Genomic DNA, 20294 nt, shown 5'->3' on the forward strand with positions numbered 1-20294 from the left:
ATCTTTCCAATGACCCAGAACAGGACAGAGGAGCAAAACAGAGGAAGCCTGGGTCCCCAGATGACCACACAGAAGGCTGCCTGCCCAGGAATACCCCACTCTGAATGTAGCATGAGTGAGAAATAAACACTTACTGTGTTGCACTGCTAAGAATTGGGGTCCATCCACTATAGCAGGTAGAGTTAACCTAATAAACTGGCTAAGGACATTCTTGTACATCCATGCAATGGAGCACTACAGCTATAAAAACAAAGGGAGCAGCTGTTCATTACAGATATAAAATGATCTCCAAAATACTTTCAATGACAAAAAGGCAAGGTATAGAAAAATGTGTTATAGCTTGTTGCTTTGTGTCAAAAATCGGTAGGAGGCCGGGCATGGTGGCTTATGCCTGTAATCCTGGCATTTTGGGAGGCCGGGCCAGGCGGACCACGAGGTCAGGAGATCGAGACCATCCTGGCCAGCACGGTGAAACCCCATCTCCACTAAAAATATAAAAAATTAGCCAGGCGTGGTGGCATGCACCTGTAGTCCCAGCTACTTGGGAGGCTGAGGGAGGAGACTTGTGTGAACCCGGGAGTTGGAGGTTGCAGTGAGCAGAGACTGCACCACTGCACTCCAGCCTGGGTGACAGAGCGAGACTCTGTCTCAAAACAAAACAAAACAAAATCAGTAGGAAAACATAATTCCTTGTCTTAAAGAGTGGAAGACAAGAAGAAGCCAATAATATTGGCTCCTTCTATACAAAGGAGCTGGGTAGCTAGATGATGAGTGGGAGACTTCCATTTGTACCCTGAATTTTGAATAGTGTCAATTTTATACATTTTTAAAAATAGAAATGTAAAGGGAGTGTGCCAGAGATGTCGGCATTTTATTACAAGAGCCAGTAGAAACAAAATTTCTAAAAACACAGAGAGAAAGCAGACAGCGGAAGGAGGGAAGTCCTTGAGCCCTTGAGGGCAGGGGATGTAGACTGCAGTGTAGGGAGAGGGAGCTGCCACAGCCAGGAGGAAGGCCACTGAGGACAGGAGGCAGGACGCCGGAGACGTCAGAGCAGGCAAGCGTGTAGGGTGAGTATACGGGAGCAGGAAGATGGTGGGGAGGTTTCTCTCAAATGGCTTTTATCAGGAGATAAAGTTACCTAATAAAAATGAGATGGCGGCTCTGACTCCAGGGAAGAACAGGAGGACAAGGGAAATAGAAGCTTGTAGGGGAGCACTGCTGGCCCAGATGAGACTGGAGCCACAAGCTTAGAATGAAATCAAGCTGCCCCTGAGGTGGGGTTTCTGCCAGCACCCCAAAATAGGGGAGGAGCATGGGACATATATTAATTGACTCAGGGTAGAAATTTCTAGGGAGCAGGTGACAGAGGGGCTGGGAAGATCAGAGATTTAGAGATAGTGGCAAGAGTGGTAAGTTGGTCCATGTGGGATAGGGTGCATCCGAAAGGAGATTTTGAAGGGGACCGATGGATTTGGGAGAAAGTAGAGAAATCAGAGAGCTGGAGATGTTATTGAGGGGAAAAGAACCTAAGAATAGGGCAAGTAACTGAGTGAGGAGTTCCATTCACATTGTCACGGGAGAAGGAACACTTACAGACTTTTTTTTTTTTTTTTTTTTTTGAGAGAGAGTTTTGCTTTTGTTGCCCAGGCTGGAGTGCAATGGCACGATCTCGGCTCACCACAACCTCCACCTCCCAGGTTCAAGTGATTCTCCTGCCTCAGCCTCCCGAGTAGCTGGGATTGCAGGCATGCACCACTATGCCCAGCTAATTTGTATTTTTAGTAAAGACGGGTTTCTCCATGTTGGCCAGGCTGGTCTCGAACTCCTGATCTCAGGTGATCCACCTGCCTTGGCCTCCCAAAGTGCTGGGATTACAGGTGTGAGCCACTGCACTCAGCTCCACCTATGGACTTCTTAAGGCAGGTAAATACCTGGGACCTGAGTATCCAGGACCAGCTGGGAGGTTGAGGTCCCAGGAGTAGGGATGGAGAGAAGCCTATGAGCCAGGGGTCCAGGCTCTTTAACAAATGCCAGATAGGGGGCCAGGTGCAGTGGCTTATGCCTGTAATCCTATCACTTTGTGAGGCCAAGGCAGGAGGATCACTTGAGTCCAGGAGTTCGAGACCAGACTGGGCAACATAGCCGGACCCCATTTCTACAAAAATTTTTAAAAACTAGCTGTGGAGGCACATACTTGTGGTTACAGCTCCTTGGGAGGCTGAGGTGGGAGGACAGCTTGAACCTGGAAGGTCGAGGCTGCAGTGAGCTGTGATCACACCATTGCACTCCAGCCTGGGCAAGAGTGAGATCCTGTCTCGAAAAAACAAAACAGTCAGATAGGGTTCTAGATGACCACAGTTGAGTGGGGAAGGGTAGGGCCAGATGGCATGAGCCTCCAAGGAGCCAGGAGTCAGACGTGTGAGAGTGCAGCTGTGAGACTGACTGCTTCCACTCCTACAGGGGAATGCAGCTGAAAGCAGAGCTCGGGCCTGTACCTCGCTCACCCAGAGCCGAAAGGCTCAACCATAATGACCTGAAGTTCAGAGGCCCCTTGCCTAGCCAATCTCCCCGTCCTTAATCCCAACTTTGATCTCCATGCCTGGACCCTCTTCCCACTGTCCTGCCTTGTCATCGGCTGCACTGTCGTCCTCAAAGTCACTCTGTGACTTTAGTCACTCATCCTTTCCAAAATAGTCCTCAAGTTTCCTCTGCAGAAGAGCCTGGCCCTGCCCTGCCATCTCACTCATCCTCCAGAGGCCTGTTGTGAGAGCCCCCTTAGTCCTCACCACCACACTCTCACCCACATTTATAGTCAAGTCTCTCTTATTAAGGGAGGGAATCTGAATCTGGGTTTGCCATCTAAGTTGGCTTTCTCAGAGGCTATCAGAGCCATAAGACCTCACTGCCCTGCCCTAAAGCCACTCCGTCTTCATCTCTTTGCTCTGCTGCAGCTGTTGGAACTCAGTCTCACTCATTAGCAGTCTCAAGACTTCTGCACTGAGGCTGTCCTGAGGATCTCCAGAGGTAAGATCTGCCTCTCCTTCCCGGAATAGCTAGGGTTTTTTTCCAGCCTTCCATGAGCCTGGCAGAAAGGAAGAGGGACCCTGCATTGAGAAATCAACTCAGCCATGCTCACGTGTTGCTGAGAGAACTCACCAGCTAGCAAAGCCCATCAGTGCACTCCTTGAGGAATCAAATAAACACAACCTGAGCCTGAAGACTAAGAGCTGTTTAGGGCTTACTGTTGAGTGGGGGAGGGAGGGCAGAGAGCAGGATACACTATGGTCCATCCACAATGCGTTCAACAACATAAAACCACACATTGAAAATTGAAAGAAGGCCAGGCAAGGTGGCTCACACCTGTAATCCCAGCACTTTGGGAGGCCGAGGCGGGCGGATTACCTGAAGTCAAGAGTTCAAGACCAGTCTAGCCAACATGGAGAAACCCTGTCTCTACTAAAAATACAAAATTATCCAGGCGTGGTGGCACATGCCTGTAATCCCAGCTACTCGGGAGGCTGAGGCAGGAGAATCGCTTGAACCCGGGAGGTGGAGGTTGTGGTGAGCCGAGATTGCGCCACTGCACTCTAGCTCAGGCAACAAGAGCGAAACTCTGTCTCAAAAAAGAAAAGAAAATGGAAAGAAAGCATGCCTAAATATTTACAGGACTTTCCTCTGCTGAGATTACAAGTAGTTGCCCAAAATTTTGGGGTTTTTTGTTGTTGTTGTTGTTGTTTTGAGACGGAGTCTTGCTCTGTCGCCAGGCTGGAGTGCAGTGGCGTGATCTCGGCTCATTGCAACCTCCACCTCCCGGGTTCAAGCGATTCTCCTGCCTCAGTCTCCTGAGTGGCTGGGAATACAGGCGTCTGCCACCACGCCCGGCTAATTTTTTGTATTTTTAGTAGAGACGGGGTTTCACTGTGTTAGCCAGGATGGTCTCGATCTCCTGACCTTGTGATCCACCTGCCTTGGCCTCCCAAAGTGCTGGGATTACAGGCATGAGCCACCATGCCTGGCCCAAAATTTCTTTAGAAAAATAGCCAAATATTCTACAATAGTATACACTACTTGCATAATTTTTTTTTTTTTTTTTTTTTTTTGAGACGGACTTTCACTCTTGTCACCCAGGCTGGAGTGCAATGGTGTGATCTCAGCTCACTACAACTTCTGCCACTTGGGTTCAAGCAATTCTCCTGCCTCAGTCTCCTGAGTAGCTAGGACCACAGGCGCCTGCCACCATGCCCAGCTGATTTTCGTATTTTTAGTAGAGACCAGATTTCACCATGTTGGCCAAGCTGGTCTCGAACTCCTGACCTCAGGTGATCTGCCTGTCTCAGCCTCCCAAACTGCCGGGATTACAGGTGTGAGCCACCATGCCTGGCTAGACTAATTTTTTAAGATACGGCTTCTACAGCAGTGAGTAGACATGTCACTATGTCAGTGGAAAAACACTGTTCGAGTCACAGACCTAAGACTCTGCTGGCGGCTACAGGCCTTCTCCCTGAAAAAATGCTCATCTGCTCTTTCACACATCGACACCCCATTGTGCACTACCCTGGGTGCCCCAATGTCAAGGGAACAAGCATCCCTGCCTGTAAGAGGCAGAATGTTTCTGGGCCAGCCACACTGATTATAAGCTGACCAACAACGCTGGAACTTCAAAAGAAATGTGTAAATCCAAATAGAAGCACCACAAAAAAGTCCAGAGGCTAGTAATGGCTCTGACACCCAGCCTGTACAGGGAAGGGGGTTAGTTACCCTGGCCTGAACCCCAAGATGACTGTGGCAGGTCTACTGTGCTTAGGGATAGGGTCACACTAGGTGTCCAAATATTCAATTCATCCAGCTGACTCCTTTGTTCACATCCCAGGCTCACAAGTGCCTTTAAGAAAAATGTGGGCCGGGCGCGGTGGCTCAAGCCTGTAATCCCAGCACTTTGGGAGGCCGAGACGGGCGGATCACGAGGTCAGGAGATCGAGACCATCCTGGCTAACACAGTGAAACCCCGTCTCTACTAAAAATACAAAAACTTAGCCGGGCGAGGTGGCAGGCGCCTGTAGTCCCAGCTACTCGGGAGGCTGAGGCAGGAGAATGGCGTGAACCCGGGAGGCGGAGCTTGCAGTGAGCTGAGATCCGGCCAATGCACTCCAGCCTGGGTGACAGAGCGAGACTCCGTCTCAAAAAAAAAAAAAAAAAAAAAAAGAAAAATGTGGCTTCTTTTAAGGCAGAGGTTTATAAACTTGAATAAAGGCCAGAGAGGCAAGGTGTGAAAAACCACCAAAAGTATAATCCAACCTTATTTTATATGATATAAGATTTAACAAACATATATAATGCCATAGATTGTACTCTAAACTTCATATTGAAAAAATGTAATTTGAAAATAGAAATAATTATCTGAAGTTTCATAATTTATTACTTCTCAGATTTGAAATCCAAAATCTAACATTCCTTTCTTATGGCCCAAGGTGTCAATCAACATCAGGTTGTGAATCTTGTATAGCAACGTGCAGCAGAGAATTCATCTTTCCTTTAACTGGGAGCAATATTTAGTTTTACTTAGTTTCATAAGAGAAAATAGCTGCTCATAAACATAGGTACTTCCAAACATGCACAGAATCTCTGCACAATGTGTTTTATATTTAGGGTAACCATTACCTAGGTATCTGTAGCATTCTGGGATTCCCACATCATCATATTTAGTTTTCAGTATAGTGTTGCACTGCAATTCAATAATTTCCATTTGCAGCTCTTCATTCACATGATTAATACTCATTGAGAAAGGTGAACTGAACAATATCATTTCATTTTCATAAAGTTTGAAATCAGAGAATCTTTTTTGGAATTCAGTCTTCAATTCTTTAATTTTTGGAATATAGTTCAGGCCATCGCTTTCTTTTTCAGAAACTAATTTCAGTTTAGGGAAGTGGGCCAGATTGTTCCTTGTCAAATGAGTTTCCCAAAGACATAATTTTGCTAGGAATTAGTAAATTGAATCATACATTTGTGTAACCACTTGTGAACACCTTTGCAGAGAAATATCCAATGTATTTAGATGTGTTGTCATGTCAATCAAAAAGGCTAAGTCTTTGACCCAATTTTTGCTAGTGAGCTGAGGCACAGATTTTCCTTTAGAAGACATGAAAAAGTCAATTTCTTCCAACAGTTCAAAAAACTGCTTTAGCACCATACCACGACTCAGCCACTTCACTTCCATGTCACAGAACAGGCTTCCATATTGTGCATCTAACTCACTGAACAAAGTGTTGAACTTTCTGTGGTTTGAGCCATGGGAATGTATCCAGGTTATGCTGTAAACTACTGTGTCCATGACGGGATCCATTTTTAACTTTTTAGCACAAAGTGACTCCTGGAGAATGAGGCCATGCACACACTTAAGTTCTGTGCTTTTGCAAAGCCCTGCCACCTTAGATTTCAGTTTTGTACCAAGTTGTTTAACACCAACCATTGCAGAATTACCATCTGTGCTAACACTTACTAATTTTGACCAGTCTACATTAAATTTTTTAAGACTTTTCTCAACACATAAAAATATGTCATTTCCTGATGCTGTGCCTGTTATGAGTACCATATCTAAAAGTTCTTCAGTCACATCAAAAGTTTCATCAAGGCCGGGCATGGTGGCTCACGCCTGTAATCCCAACACTGTGGGAGGCCGAGGCAGGCGGATCACGAGGTCAGGAGATCGAGACCATCCTCGCTAACACGGTGAAACCCCGTCTCTACTAAAAAATACAAAAAACTAGCCGGGCGTGGTGGGGGGTGCCTGTAGTCTCAGCTGCTCAGGAGGCTGAGGCAGGAGAATGGCGTGAACCCGGGAGGCGGAGCTTGCAGTGAGCCGAGATCACGCCACTGCACTCCAGCCTGGGCGACAGAGTGAGACTCCATCTCATAAAAAAAAAAAAAAAAAAAAGTTTCGTCAACACCACGAATGAACACAGACAACCAGGGAGCATTATTTATATCAGTGTTCTCATGAGCTGTGATAGAGAAAGCCACAAATGATTTCACTTTTTCTTGAAACCTGCCCTGTAAGTTTTCAGCCATATCATCAACAGGCTGAGCAACAATATTACCAGTCAGTCTTATATTTGCAAATGCTTGTCTCTGTTAAGGGCACATAATTTCTGCTGCACTCAACAAGCATTCTTTTATGAACTCCCCATCTGTAAAAGGCTTTGATTCCCGGGCAATTTTCTCACTTAATATACAGCTACACTTCATAGCAGCGTCACCTATTTTATTCACATTCAAAAGCAAATCATGTTGAAATCTAAGTCTTTTTCTCAGTTGGTTAAGTTTTTTTGTCACGCATCTTTTCTATATATCCATCGTGGTTCTTGCTATGGTTTGTTTCACAATGGTGTCTTAGGGTATGCTCTTTCAACACAGACTTTGTTTGCATATTAAACATGTAGGAACATTCTTTACCTCCACAAAAAAACAGTCTCTCTCCCATTTTTCTTGAAAAGTGTGGTTGTCTTGTTCTATACTTTCTCTTTCCACTTGTGAAAGAGACAAATGCATAAGAAATATCAAAATGCCATCTTTTTTTCTTTTTCCCCCGAGACAGAGTCTCACTCTGTCGCCCAGGCTGGAGTGCAGTGGTGTGATTTTGGCTCACTGCAACCTCTACCACCCGGGTTCAAGGAATTCTCCTGCCTCAGCCTCCCGAGTAGCTGGGATTACAGGTATGCGCCATCATGCCCAGCTAATTTTTGTATTTTTAATAGAGATGGGGTTTCACCATGTTGGCCAGGCTGGTTTCGAACTCCTGACCTCATGATCTGCCCTCCTAAGCCTCCCACAGTGCTGGGATTACAGGCATGAGCCACCATGCCCAGCCATGTCATCTTTACAATATTATTTTTAAAAGGGCCATTTTCTAAGAAAAAACTATTAACGCTATGTTTAAAAGTGTAAGTGTTGTGCTGTTCCCACCACTGTTGGTGTGGAGACCCTCAGGAACTGTGGGGTTTACCAGCAAACAAGAGCAAAGGCCACACCTAAAAGGAAGCAGCTACTTCTCATCACCAGCCAACTGCTGCCATGTGGGAATGCAGCCACGGTGCCACCAGATTTTCTTTCCTTTTTCTTTGAGACAGATAGGGTCTCACTCTGTCGCCTCGGCTGGAGTGCAGTGGCACCATCATGGCTCACTGTAGCCTCGACCTCCCAGGTTCAGGCAATCCTCACACCTCAGCCTCCTGAGTTAGCTGGGACTACAGGTATGCAACACCACGCCCAGCTAATTTTTTTTTTTTTTTTTTTACAGATGGGGTCTCGCCATGTTGCCCAGGCTGGTCTTGAACTCCTAGGCTCAAGCGATCCACCCACCTCAGCCTCCTAAAGTTCTGGGATTACAAGTGTGAACCACTGCACCTGTGCAGACTTTCTGCTGTATCAAAAGAAGCCGGAAATCCAGGGTTTTATGTGAAATTTTTTGATTTTTTGAAATACTCATAACAAATTCAATGGTCTCTTACTGTATAAGCCAACATGTTTGCCGATTAGATAAGGCAAATTAGGGACACTGGTTTGGGGTCACTGGTTTAAACCTGCAAAAACACTACTTGAAGAAAATTAATATCTGAAGATAATTAAATATCTAATTCTGAAACCACAGGTATAAGAGCTTGTTCAAACAAAATCTTAGAGGGTGACCAAAAAAGAAAAAATAAACTGATGAGTTTCCTTTTTTTTTGTTTTGAGACAAGAGGTCTGGCTCTGTCACCCAGGCTGGAGTACAGTGGTGTGATCTTGGCCGGGCGTGGGGGTGGGCGCCTGTAATCCCAGCTACATGGGAGGCTGAGGCAGGAGAATTGCTTGAACCCAGGAGGCAGAGGTTGCAGTGAGCCAAGACTGTGCCACTGCACTCCAGCCTGGGCGACAGAGCGAGACTCCATCTAAAATAATAATCATAATAATTAATAAAATAAAAAATAAAGTGTTGTGTGGCCTTCCCATCTGTAGTTCAGCTACTCGGGAGGCCGAGGTGCGAGGATCACCTGAGCCCAGGATATCAAGACTGCCTCGAGCCATGACTGTGCCACTGTACTCCTGCCTGGGCGAAGGGAGTGAGACCCTGTCTCAAAATAATAGTAAAAGAATAAAGTGCCGAGTGCCCCTAACCTCATACCAGCCCCTTCCTTGGGACCCCCCTGTGACAATCCTGGTAAATCTCAATCCACAGAGCTCTGGGACCCCTCACCTCTCCAGGTACTGTTCTTTCTTTTTTTTTTTTTTTTTTTGAGACGGAGTTTATAAACCCAATATTCAATTTTCGCCTCAATGACAATCCCTTCAAAATATATTATACTCTACCCTCTCTAATATCACCATATTCACTCTCTTACTCTACCAAAGCCTAGATACCTAAGGACAGTGTTTCATTAATTGGTTACAACATAAAGCTAACAATTCAATTCTATGTTCTATTTTGGTACCTGTCCAAGCAAGCTACCACGTACATTATTCTAGCAGAGTCAGCCCTGGAGAGAGAAGAATGAATGTACACAATCTATGAATAAATTCCAATCTTCAATCTTGTACTTGGTAGCAGATTAAGTCTCTATTTCTCTATAGCACCACTACAGTTTTCTAGGAGTTTTGGCTGTCCCTTTATGATGTCTCCTTTGGCTTTGTATGCCTACTGGTAGAAATCTGGATTACTACTCTTTCCTTCTCTACAATCAGGCATAAGAGATTTGAGAGAATGTAAAGAAATTCCATTATTTTGTATCCAGCAGACATACATTCTTATTCAGTACAAGGTGTAAAACATACCTTTTACTCATCCCATCTTTGCTCACTAATCTGATTTGAAAAGCATCCTCAAACACAAGAAGTGTTTCATGTGGAATGACTTTGTCAGGCAGGTTCTTGAGCAAAAGTGTTTTGGCATTTTGATCTACATAAAAACAAAAGAACATTTTTGGTGAGTTTAGATTTAGTAAGCATCTAAAGTCCCCTAAGATAGAAAAAATACCCCTTAGGCCGGGCACAGTGGCCCACACCGGGTGCAGTGGCTCATGCTGGGCGCAGTGGCTCACGCCTCTAATCCCAGCTTTGGGAGGCCAAGGTGGGTGGATCACGAGGTCAGGAGATGGAGACCATTCTGGCTAACACAGTGAAACCCTGTCTCTACTAAAAATACAAAAAATCAGCTGGGCGTGGTGGCATGTGCCTGTAATCCCAGCTACTCGGGAGGCTGAGGCAGGAGAATCGCTTGGACATGGGAGGTGGAGGTTGCGGTGAGCCAAGATCGCACCACTGCACTCCAGTCTGGGCGACAGAGCGAGACTCTGTCTCAAAAAAAAAAAAAAAAAAAGAAAAGAAAAAAGAAAAAACACCCCTCAAAGAGTTGCAAAGCTGAAACAACCACACATCTTCGTTTGTTTAACAAACATTTGAATACATACTCTGGGCTAGGGCCTGTGCTACATGCTCGCTGTGAAAACACGAACTTGGCCTCTGCTCTCAGGCATGCGTTTTTGTTGGAGAGGACTGGTAAATGAAGAGTCACGTAATTATAAACTTTGACAAGTGCCAGGATGGACAAGTAACAGGGGCAATGAGGAAGTCCAGTAGAGAAGACTTACCCTAGTGTGGGTGTAAGGAAAGAGTTTTCGGATCTGAGGAAGTTATATTTAAGCTGAAACTGGATGGATGGGTTTCAAGTAGCCAGGGACTGAGTCCTGGAAAGAATGTTATGACAGAGAAAGGTGAGCCATGCAGCTCGAGCACAGGAGAGAGGGCAAGGTGCCACGGAGGCAGGTGGCCTGTCGGAAACTGAGGACTACTTGCATCAAATTAGGAAGAATGTGATATTCCTGCCTGACCCAGAATCTTCTAGATACATCGATATCTTTGAACAAATTACCTTGTTTGCATACCTTTGTTTCCTTTCTCTTTGGTTTCTTAAATTTAATTTCAAACCCAAGGACTTTTGTATCACTTAGTTCCAGGGCCTTTTCTTGATCATCAGCAGATTTAAAATTCACATAACCAAATCTCCTACAGAGATGTAGAAGGAAAGGGAAAAAGCACACCCAGGTAAGATGAAGCGCCTATGCCTCTGGTTAACTAATCACACTAGCTGTTGGAATAGAAATTAGCACTAAGTCACAAGCAGCTGCCTAATTTACAATTTAAAACCAAGGCTCCACAAACTGGCAGTCAGTACTGTGAAGTAACTATGGAGTAGTAGTTCTCACCCAGGGAGCAAGTTTGACAATGTCTAGAGACATTTTTGGCTGTTACAAATAGGGAAGCATCTAGTATCTAAAGGGTAGAATCCAGGGAGGTTGCTAAACATCCCACAACGAACTGGACAGCCACCACAACATAGATTGCCCAGCCCAGACCCGGCGTGGTGGTTCATGCCTGCAATCCCAGCACTTTGCGAGGCCAAGGTGGGCAGACTGCTTGAGCTTAGGAGTTTGAGACCAGCCGGGTCAACACATATTTCCTGTCTCTACAGAAAATACACACACACACACACACACACACACACACACAAATTAGCCGGGCATAGTGGTACATGCCTGTGGTCCCAGCTACTCGGGAGGCTGATGTGGGAAGATGGCTTGAGCCGGAGGGCAGGGGTTGCAGTAAGCCGAGATCGCACCATTGCACTCCAGCCTGGGTGATAGAGCCAGACCCGTCTCCAAAAAAAGAATTGTCCAGTCCAGAATGTCAGCAGTGCTGAAAGCAAGAAACCACGTTCTAGAGCAAGGATTGAGAATCAGTACAGAGTTTGCCTACTGACATCTCTATTAGTTTTCTGCTTAACAACTGACAAAATTTAACCAAAAGCTATAGAAAGTGTGGCTTGCAATTACCAATTTTGGCTGGGCGCAGTGGTTCACACCTGTAATCCCGGCACTTTGGGAGGCTGAGGTGGCAGGATCACTTGAGCTCAGGAGTTCAAGATCAGCCTGGGCAACATGGCGAAACCCCATGTGTACAAAAAAGGCATGGTGATGTGTGCCTGCAGTCCCAGCTATTCAGGAGGCTGAGGTGGGAGGACTGTGGGAGCCCAGATGGCAGAGGTCGCAGTGAGCCATGATCACACCACTGCACTCCAGCCTGGGCAATGGAGTGAGACCCTGTTTCAAAAAAAGTTATTTATTTATGTATTTATTTTTGGCTGGGTGCAGTGGCTCACACTTGTAATCCCAGCACTCTGGGAGGCTGAGGCAGGCAGATCACTTGAGACCAGGAGTTCAGGACCAGTCTGCCCACCATGGCAAAACCCCGTCTCTACTAAAAATACAAAAATTAGTCAGGTGTGGTGGCAGGCGCCTGTAATCCTAGCTACTTGGGAGGCTGAGGCAGGAGAACTGCTTGAACCTAGAAGGCAGAGACTGCAGTAAGCTGAGATTGTATCACTGCACTCTAGCCTGAGCGACAGAGGGAGCCTGTCTCAAAAAAAAAAATTTTTTTTTTAATTTTTAAGAAACAGGCAGGGCACAGTGGCTCACACCTGTAAGCTCAGGACTTTGGGAAGCTGAGGTGGAAGGATCACTTGAGCCCAGGAGTTTGAGACCAGCCTGGGTAAAATAGCGAGACCCTATCTCTAAGACTTGGAAGATCTTGGGATTATTTTAATATTTTGGTTGGGAAAATGGGGTAGCAAAGTTTAATATAACAGATTTACTAAACATGAGCCACTGAAGGATTTTACAGATTCACTTTGAGCTGCAAGTGACTGAGGTAAAATCCCACCAAAAGGTGAAGAGCAGTAACAAAAGGACCTGAGAAGACAGCAGCCTATGAACCATCATGAAGTAGCATAAAGCTACTGGAACTCCTAAATTCTCCAGGAATAGTAAGTGCTGGGCTGATAAGCTCTTAAAAACCTTCTTAGTTTATTGGTACTTACCTGGACAAGCCAACTCTGACACCAACAACTTCGAGATCATTGTTAGCAAAAAATTAACTGAGACCAGCTTTTGGTTCAGCAGCAGTTTTGTTGAAATTCAGGTTTCCAACAAACAGCTGGAATGCTACACATGGTTCAGTTGCTACTCAAAAAGGTTAAAAAAAAAAAACCAAAAAAAAACTCAGTTCAGATAAAGTAGCATTAAAAGGAAATCCATTGAAGATTGTAACACCAAGCTTCTGTGGCAAATCCCATTGTTGCTTGTTTGGGCTAATGGAGACTAAGTTTTTGCCAACGTGACATTCTCCATGCATCTCCTGCACTTTAAACCACGGCCAATAAGTTACCTTCTAATTTTTGCTTTTTGGCTCCAGGGGAATCTTTCTGATTGGCCATTTCCTTCTTTTGTTTATCAGGTGTTTCTTTGATAGGTTCTGTGGGTGAAAGCTAGAATATCGCATTTGCAGTCATCTGCTTGGGCCACTAATGAGTAAACTGGAAACTTTTATATTCCTAAGCTACACTTAATTGTCACAAGACTCATGAGTTGAGTCTGGTCAGGGTACTTTCAAAAGCATTTCTAAATTAGTAAGAAAGTTATTTAAATTAATCAAAGAAATACAACAGCCCCTTCTGATGGGCTTCACTTACAACTAGCATTCCATGTCAGTCACACTGCTTAACAGGGCTGACCCAGATCATCCGACCTTACCCCCCTCCTCTTCCTCACTGCCTTTGTCACTGCCACTGTCGCCATCCTGTTTATCATCTTCAACCCTCGTGGGAAGGTCTTCTCTAACTTTGGTCCCAGCTTTATTTTTCCCCCCACCCCCAGAATCACAAGGGAAGCCACCTAATCAATTACTATTACACAGACTAGTTAAGAATGACAAATTCTCCTTTCAGAGAACAATTGTTCTTTTATATCCGGCTGTATATAAAAATCTAAGAAAAAAATTCACAGCCACTTTAACTTTTTATTTTGAGATAGGGTCTCACTTATGCTGCACAGGCTGGAGTGCAGTGGTGAGATTATGACTCACTGCAGCCTCAATCTCCCTGGCACAATCCATCCTCTTGCCTCGGCCTACCAAGTAGCTGGGATGACAGGTGTATGCCACCATACCTGGCTAATTTATTAATTTCTTATAGAGATAGGGTCTCGCCCTGTTACCCAGGCTGGTCTTGAACTCCTGGCCTCAAGCAATTCTCCTGCTTCAGCCTCCCAAAGTGCTGGGATTACAGGGTATGAGCCACGATGCCCAGCCTCATTTTAACTTTATTATGAAATAATTTTAAATGTATGGTTCTTGCATTTTAATAACTATAGTAAGAATTACTGCTTTGGTAGCAATACTTTAAATGTTACACAGACTCCATCAAGACAAAAACAAACCACTGAAAGTTAAATCTGAGATGACCTACCTGCGTGGTTCATAAGCACAAAGACAGAACTCATCAATGTATAGTATTTAAAGACAAAATTTCTGGGCTACGCACGGTAGCTCATGCCTGTAATTCCAGCACTTTGGAGGCCAAGGTGGGCGGGTCACTTGAGGTCAGGAGTTCAAGACGGCCTGACCAACATGGCCAAACCCCATCTCTATTAAAAATTTAAAAATTAGCCAGTGTGGTGGCACGTGCCTGTAATCCCAGCTACTCAGGAGGCAGACGTTGCAGTGAGCCAAGACAACACCAGTGCACTCCAGCCTGGATAACAGAGCAAGATTCTGTCTCAAAAAAAAGAAAAAGAAAAAGAAAGAAAGAAAAAGAAAATCTCTGACTAGGGTCAGGCAGACAGCAAAGGTCAAACATCCACTGAAACTCCTCAATGAGGCCAATCATGAAGAATCAGCCAGGGATTGCCAAGGCATTTTTCAGAAGGATGGATTTTTAACAGAATCTCTCCCCGAGTGCTAGAATGGCACACACAGCAGCTTGTCTCTAACTCACAGCCACTCACCAGGAACCCCCTGCAGAAGGGTTCTTTACCTTCCTCATCCTCGTCCAATTCACTGTTCCGGTCGTCATTCTGCTGGTGGCTCTTATGGTCCTTGAGCTTGGCTCCCCTCCTGCTTGGTGATATTAACTTCTCAGAAAACACAGGAGCCAGAGACTTTTCCTCCCCTCCTTTCTTTCCTGGGGCAGTAGTATTCTTCCCACAATTCTTACGAGGGACAAGAACCTGGAGGAGAAACAGCAACAATGAGGATGCCTCTTCATGAAGCTACAGTCACACTGCACAGTCGCTAAGTGCAAGATTCGGGTCAGGCATGTAAATCAACAACTATTTCATCTCTCTAAGATGGATTTCTCCTAGAGAAATGTAGTAAAATGTCTTCCAGCACCAGAATGACCTGGCATGCTTGTCTAAAGAAAAAAAAGAAGGCCAGGCCTGGTGGCTCACGCCTGTAATCCCAACACTTTGGGAGGTGGTGGCGGGCGGATCACCTGAGGTCAGGAGTTCGAGACCAGCCTGACCAACATGGAGAAACCCCATCTCTACTGAAAATACAAAATTAGCTGGGCGTGGTGGTGCATGCCTGTAATCCTACCTACTCAGGAGGCTGAGGCAGGGAAATTGCTTGAACCCGGGAGGCGGAGGTTGCCGTGAGCCGAGATCATGCCATTGCACTCCAACCTGGACAACAAGAGTGAAACTCTGTCTCAAGAAAGAAAATTAAAAAAAACAGAATGCTGGGCATGGTGGCTTATGTCTGTAATTCCAACACTTGGGAGGCCAAGGTGGGCAGATCATCTGAGACCGGGAGTTCAAGACCAGCCTGGCCAACATGGCAAAACCCTGTCTTACTAAAAAAAAAAATTTAAAAACTGGCCAGGTATGGTGGTGCACACCTGTAGTCCCAGCTACCCGGGCAGGTGAGGCATGAGAACTGCTTGAACCCGGGAGGTGGAGTCGCAGTGAGCTGAGATCACACCACTGCACTCCAGCCTGGGCAACAGAGTGAGACTCTTATCTCAAAAAAAAAAAGAAAGAAAAAGAAAGAAAGAAAAAAAGAAAAATTCTCAGACTTCACTTAGTACTAACAAACCAGAATCTCCACAGGGAAGCATCCAGATTTCTATGAGTACGGACACTACCGCCCCAAGAGAATATACATCAATTATTCATGTCATTAGAGCCCCAATTCTGACTTTGTATGATGGGTCAGTGTCAAAATGCAGGTGCAAAACACGGTTTATTCAGTGTACCGGAGGGAAAACTAAAACTACCTTTAGGCTATGTATATAAAGTATATATGAAACATAAATGAATTTTGTGTTTAGACTTGGGTGCCATCAGCAAGATATCTCATTACATATCTGCAAGTATGCCAAAATCCACAAAATCTGAAGTCTAAAACATTTCTGGTCCCAAGCATTTTGGATAAGGGATACTCAACCGATACAGTAAATGCTATCTTATGTTTCTCAACTTAACCAACTGGCTGGATTAAATGACTGTCTCAATTCCAAATAGGTCTTACTATAATAACTTAATGCTTACGAAATGTCAAGCATGAGTGGGCCACTCTGTGGTACCCATACTAATGTGAGTGTCTCTATTCCTGTGAGCTGAACTGTATCTTTAATAAGAACCTGCTATGGTGTTTGCTAACCTATATATGACCATAGTATTTGCAGTTTCAACTGCAGAATTAACTAAACATCATATGGACCAATACAATCAACGCAAAAAGGGCCGGGCGCAGTGGCTCACACCTGTAATCCCAACACTTTGGGAGGCTGATGCAGGCAGATCACATGAGGTCACGAGTTCGAGACCAGCCTGACCAACATGATGAAACCCCATCTCTACTAAAAATAAAAAATTAGCCGGGTGTGGTGGCACATGCCCCTAATCCCAGCTACTTGAGAGGGTGAGGCAAAAGAATTACTTGAACTCAGGAGCTGGAGGTTGCAGTGAGCCAAGATTGTGCCATTGCACTCAAGCCTACGCAACAAGAGTGAGACTCCATCTCAAAAAATAAAAGAAAATAAATGCAAAAAGTTATTGAGTCAATGAAAACAAACTTCAATGCTTTGGAAGTACCTGATAAAGCTTAAAAAACTGCAATCAAATTAACTGTGCGTGAGCAACCATAAAAGAATGGGAAAAGCCATAAAACTGTGGGAATCTGTATTCAAACTGCTTTACTTACTAGGGTGTTAGAATTTTCGTTTGCTTTAAAGAAACAAACTTTAAATTGCAGAAAATGCATTATGTGTATACTTTATGCAGGGAAGATAAGCTACTCCAGCAGCAAACTCGAAGGTAAGGCCTTGGTTCCATATCAAAATATTGCCAAAGGAATACATAATATGTCTTAAATTAAAATCAAAAGGTATGGATGGATAATTTTCATGATTTCCCTACTTTTACTTTTTAAAAAATTGTATATATTTAAAGTGTACAACATGTTTTAATATACTTATGGCAAAATGGTTACTACAGTCAAGTAAATTAACAAATCCATCATCCCTAATAAGTGTGTGTGACAAGGGCACCCAAAACCCACTTTTACTTTTGATTAATTAAAACAACTAGACTGAAGAGGGTTGAAGAAAGTTTCTATCACACAACCAGCTGCTCAAAGTGGACAACAAATAAATGCTATCTGCCTCTCAGATCAAGCTGCTTAGGAGAAGACTGAGAAATGAATGGGAAAGGTATAGGGGGTTTGGATTCAGCAGACCTATGTATAACCCTGGCTGTCACTTATTAGTTCTGGAAACATGAGCAAGCTGGTTCATGGCTAAATCTGCTTTCTTGTCTAATTTTAGTATATGTGCTGCCGAAGCGAGCACGCTTTCTTGTCTAAAAAATAGAGCTAATGATGCTTACCTAACCTGGTCACTGTGAGGATGAAATGAAACAATGTATAAAGCAGTGGTCCCCAACCTTTTTGGCACCAGGGACTGGTTTTGTGGATGACAATTTTTCATGCATCCAGTGGGAGGGAAGAGGGATGATTCAAGTACATTACATTGATTGTGCACTTTATTTCTGTTATTACATTGTAATATATAATGAAATAGTTATACAACTCACCATAATGTAGAATCAGTGGGTGCCTTGAGCTTGTTTTCCTGCAACTAGACAGTCCCATCTAGGGGTGACGGGAGACAGTGACAAATCATCAGGCATTAGATTCTCATAAGGAGTGTAAAACCTAGATTCCTCACATGCACAGTTCCCAAAAGGGTCTGTGCTCCTATGAGACAGTATTGCTGCAGCTGATCTGACAGGAGGCGGAGCTCAGGCAGTAACGCCAGCAATGGGGAGGCAGCTGTAAATACAGATGAAGCTTCCCTCATTTGCCCACCGCTCACCTCCTGCTGTACGGCCTGGTTCATAACAGGCCATAGACCAGTACCACCAGTCTGTGGCCCAGGGCTTGGGGACCCCTGGCATAAAGCCCTTGTACAATGGCTGCACGTATGAAGCATTCCATATTCATTAGCTGTGTACCCACTAACCCACCTTAATTCTTTCAGGACTCAACTTAAACCTATTTTCAACTTTCAAAGGAGAGGCTCTCAGAAGAACATAGTAAAGACTTCAATATTTGTCAAAAGAAAAAATACGAAAACATGTTTGGCAGGTACACAAAGTAATAGACTTCTTTTCTTTTTTTTTCAATTTAAAACAGCCAGGCAGGGCTGAGGGAAAGCACTGCCCTCCTGGGCCATAAATGAATGGATTTTAATGAATCAATTTAAAGAATGAAGAGATTTTCTTTTAAACCAGTATTTCCAGACAACCAATATGACTTTACAAAGAACACCTTGGCATTCCCAAAATAACCCACACTTGGTCACGAGGCATTATGATGTATTACTCTTTGCATAACATTGATAATATTTCTGGAATTTTTTTATCTATGCTCATGAAAGAGAGAGTGGTCTGTGATTTCTCAAAACGACCTGGTCAGGTTTTGGTATCAAGTTTAGTGTGGACTTGTAATACTAGTTGAAAAGTGTTTGCAATATCACTTTTGAGGTTTGTGTGTTGTTTTTTTCTTCTTTCAGACAGACTCTGTCTCCCAGGCTGGAGTGCAGTGGTGCCCTCACTACAACCTCCGCCTCCCAGGTTCAAGCGGTTCTGCTGCCTCAGCCTCCCGAGTGGCTGGGACTGCAGGTGGAAGACACCACGTCCGGCTAATTTCTGTATTTTTAGTAGAGATAGGTTTCTCCATATTGCCCAGGCTGGTCTCAAACTCCTGGGCTTAAGTGACCCACCCTCCTCCGCCTCCCAGAGTGCTGGGATTACAGGCGACAGCCATCCAGCCCAGCCAACTTTTGAGATTAAACAATGCAGTTTAACTGCTTTACTATGGATTTTAATTGTTGACAATAATAAATGCTACTCTGCTCAATTCTGTACATATAATTACCTCATCTCTACTGCTATTGTCCTTAGCTTCTGACATCTCATCTTCCCCATCTTCTGCCTGCTTTGGGAACTTATTTTCTTCAGTTCACCTTGATTTTTTTTCCTGCTCAAAATGGACAGGATTATTATTAGGCACATCACGGGGCCTTCACACATTCCAAGCCATGCACGTTTTGCCTCTAGTATTTCCAACAGTAAACTGGCATGTGGAATAAACTTATGTTAGGCCTCACCTTTTTATTTTCATTTGGTATTTTACTCACACCAGCGAACAGAAAAACAAATAGAAAAGGTGATTTTTCATGTTGTAGGTGAGGTCTCCCATACCTCTTCTTTTGCCACAATCGACAAGTGGAAACTCCTTAAGGTTAAGAAAGGAAAAAAAAAAAAAAAGGCAAATTCCCAGGAATTCCTCCCTACTACTTTCATTCTGCTCCATCATGTGTTTTCAAATAACTGTTTTTTGGGGGAAAAAAAAAAATAGTTCCACTACAGACTACTCAAACGGAAGCACACTGGGCCAAAATAAAGGGGACACAGGGCCAAAAACAGTACCTGCAATTCAAGTACCTTTACCTCCCCAGTCAGATAATTCTGTGAACTGGGGCAGCATCCCTCACTACCCCCACCAGAATTCAGAACACAAATGAGTCTACAATCCTCGCTGCCCACGGCAGCCCTTGTCCCTAACACGTTTTCCTTTAAGGCTGTCGCTGGTGTAGGGCCCCGCCCTCCCAGCGCCCGGCAAGGGCCTGTGCGGTGCGCCCCTGAGAGCCACCACGCGTGACGAATGCGGGCACGACGCCTGCGGAGAGCCCGGAGAAAGCCGCGGGCGCCGACACGCTGCGGACGCCCTCTCAGCCGTTGCCCAACATCCAAGACCCGCCGGGAAGACGGCCACGTAGAGCGACGGCGCCCTGGCGACTCCGCCTCGCCCAATCAGAGCCCGCACCACCCCTGAACCAATCCTGAGCCGCGACCCTGGGA

At 44.8% G+C, this 20294-nt stretch overlaps 1 protein-coding gene and 1 long non-coding RNA gene across 23 annotated transcripts in view; one reads left to right on the plus strand and one right to left on the minus strand.

Annotated features, from left to right (window-relative positions):
* The window catches only part of LOC139357236 (uncharacterized), a 43546-nt gene extending 23270 nt beyond the window's left edge, over positions 1-20276 (minus strand). For 2 of the 22 annotated variants that reach the window (XR_011610123.1, XR_011610125.1), the window contains exons 1-6: positions 19309-20079; positions 17964-18021; positions 14903-15095; positions 11571-11730; positions 10446-11040; positions 9811-9934 (exon numbers count right to left, since the gene is read on the minus strand). Coding sequence is in view for 9 of the 22 variants with exons in the window: in XM_071073532.1 (XP_070929633.1) it covers positions 8633-8930; positions 9811-9934; positions 10907-11040; positions 11571-11730; positions 14903-15095; positions 19309-19344 (945 nt within the window). In the remaining 13 variants the exon portion in view is untranslated. The other 20 variants (XR_011610122.1, XR_011610117.1, XM_071073534.1 and 17 more) reach the window with 20 other exon arrangements.
* Positions 984-19146, plus strand: LOC139357237 (uncharacterized). The gene is made up of 4 exons (XR_011610129.1): positions 984-1070; positions 2955-3027; positions 18410-18516; positions 18944-19146. It is a non-coding gene; the product is annotated as an uncharacterized lncRNA (long non-coding RNA).
* Positions 20277-20294: the final 18 nt, after the last annotated feature.

The sequence above is a fragment of the Macaca nemestrina genome, chromosome 11 (assembly GCF_043159975.1).
Source record: "Macaca nemestrina isolate mMacNem1 chromosome 11, mMacNem.hap1, whole genome shotgun sequence".
Classification (NCBI taxonomy): Eukaryota; Metazoa; Chordata; class Mammalia; order Primates; family Cercopithecidae; genus Macaca; species Macaca nemestrina.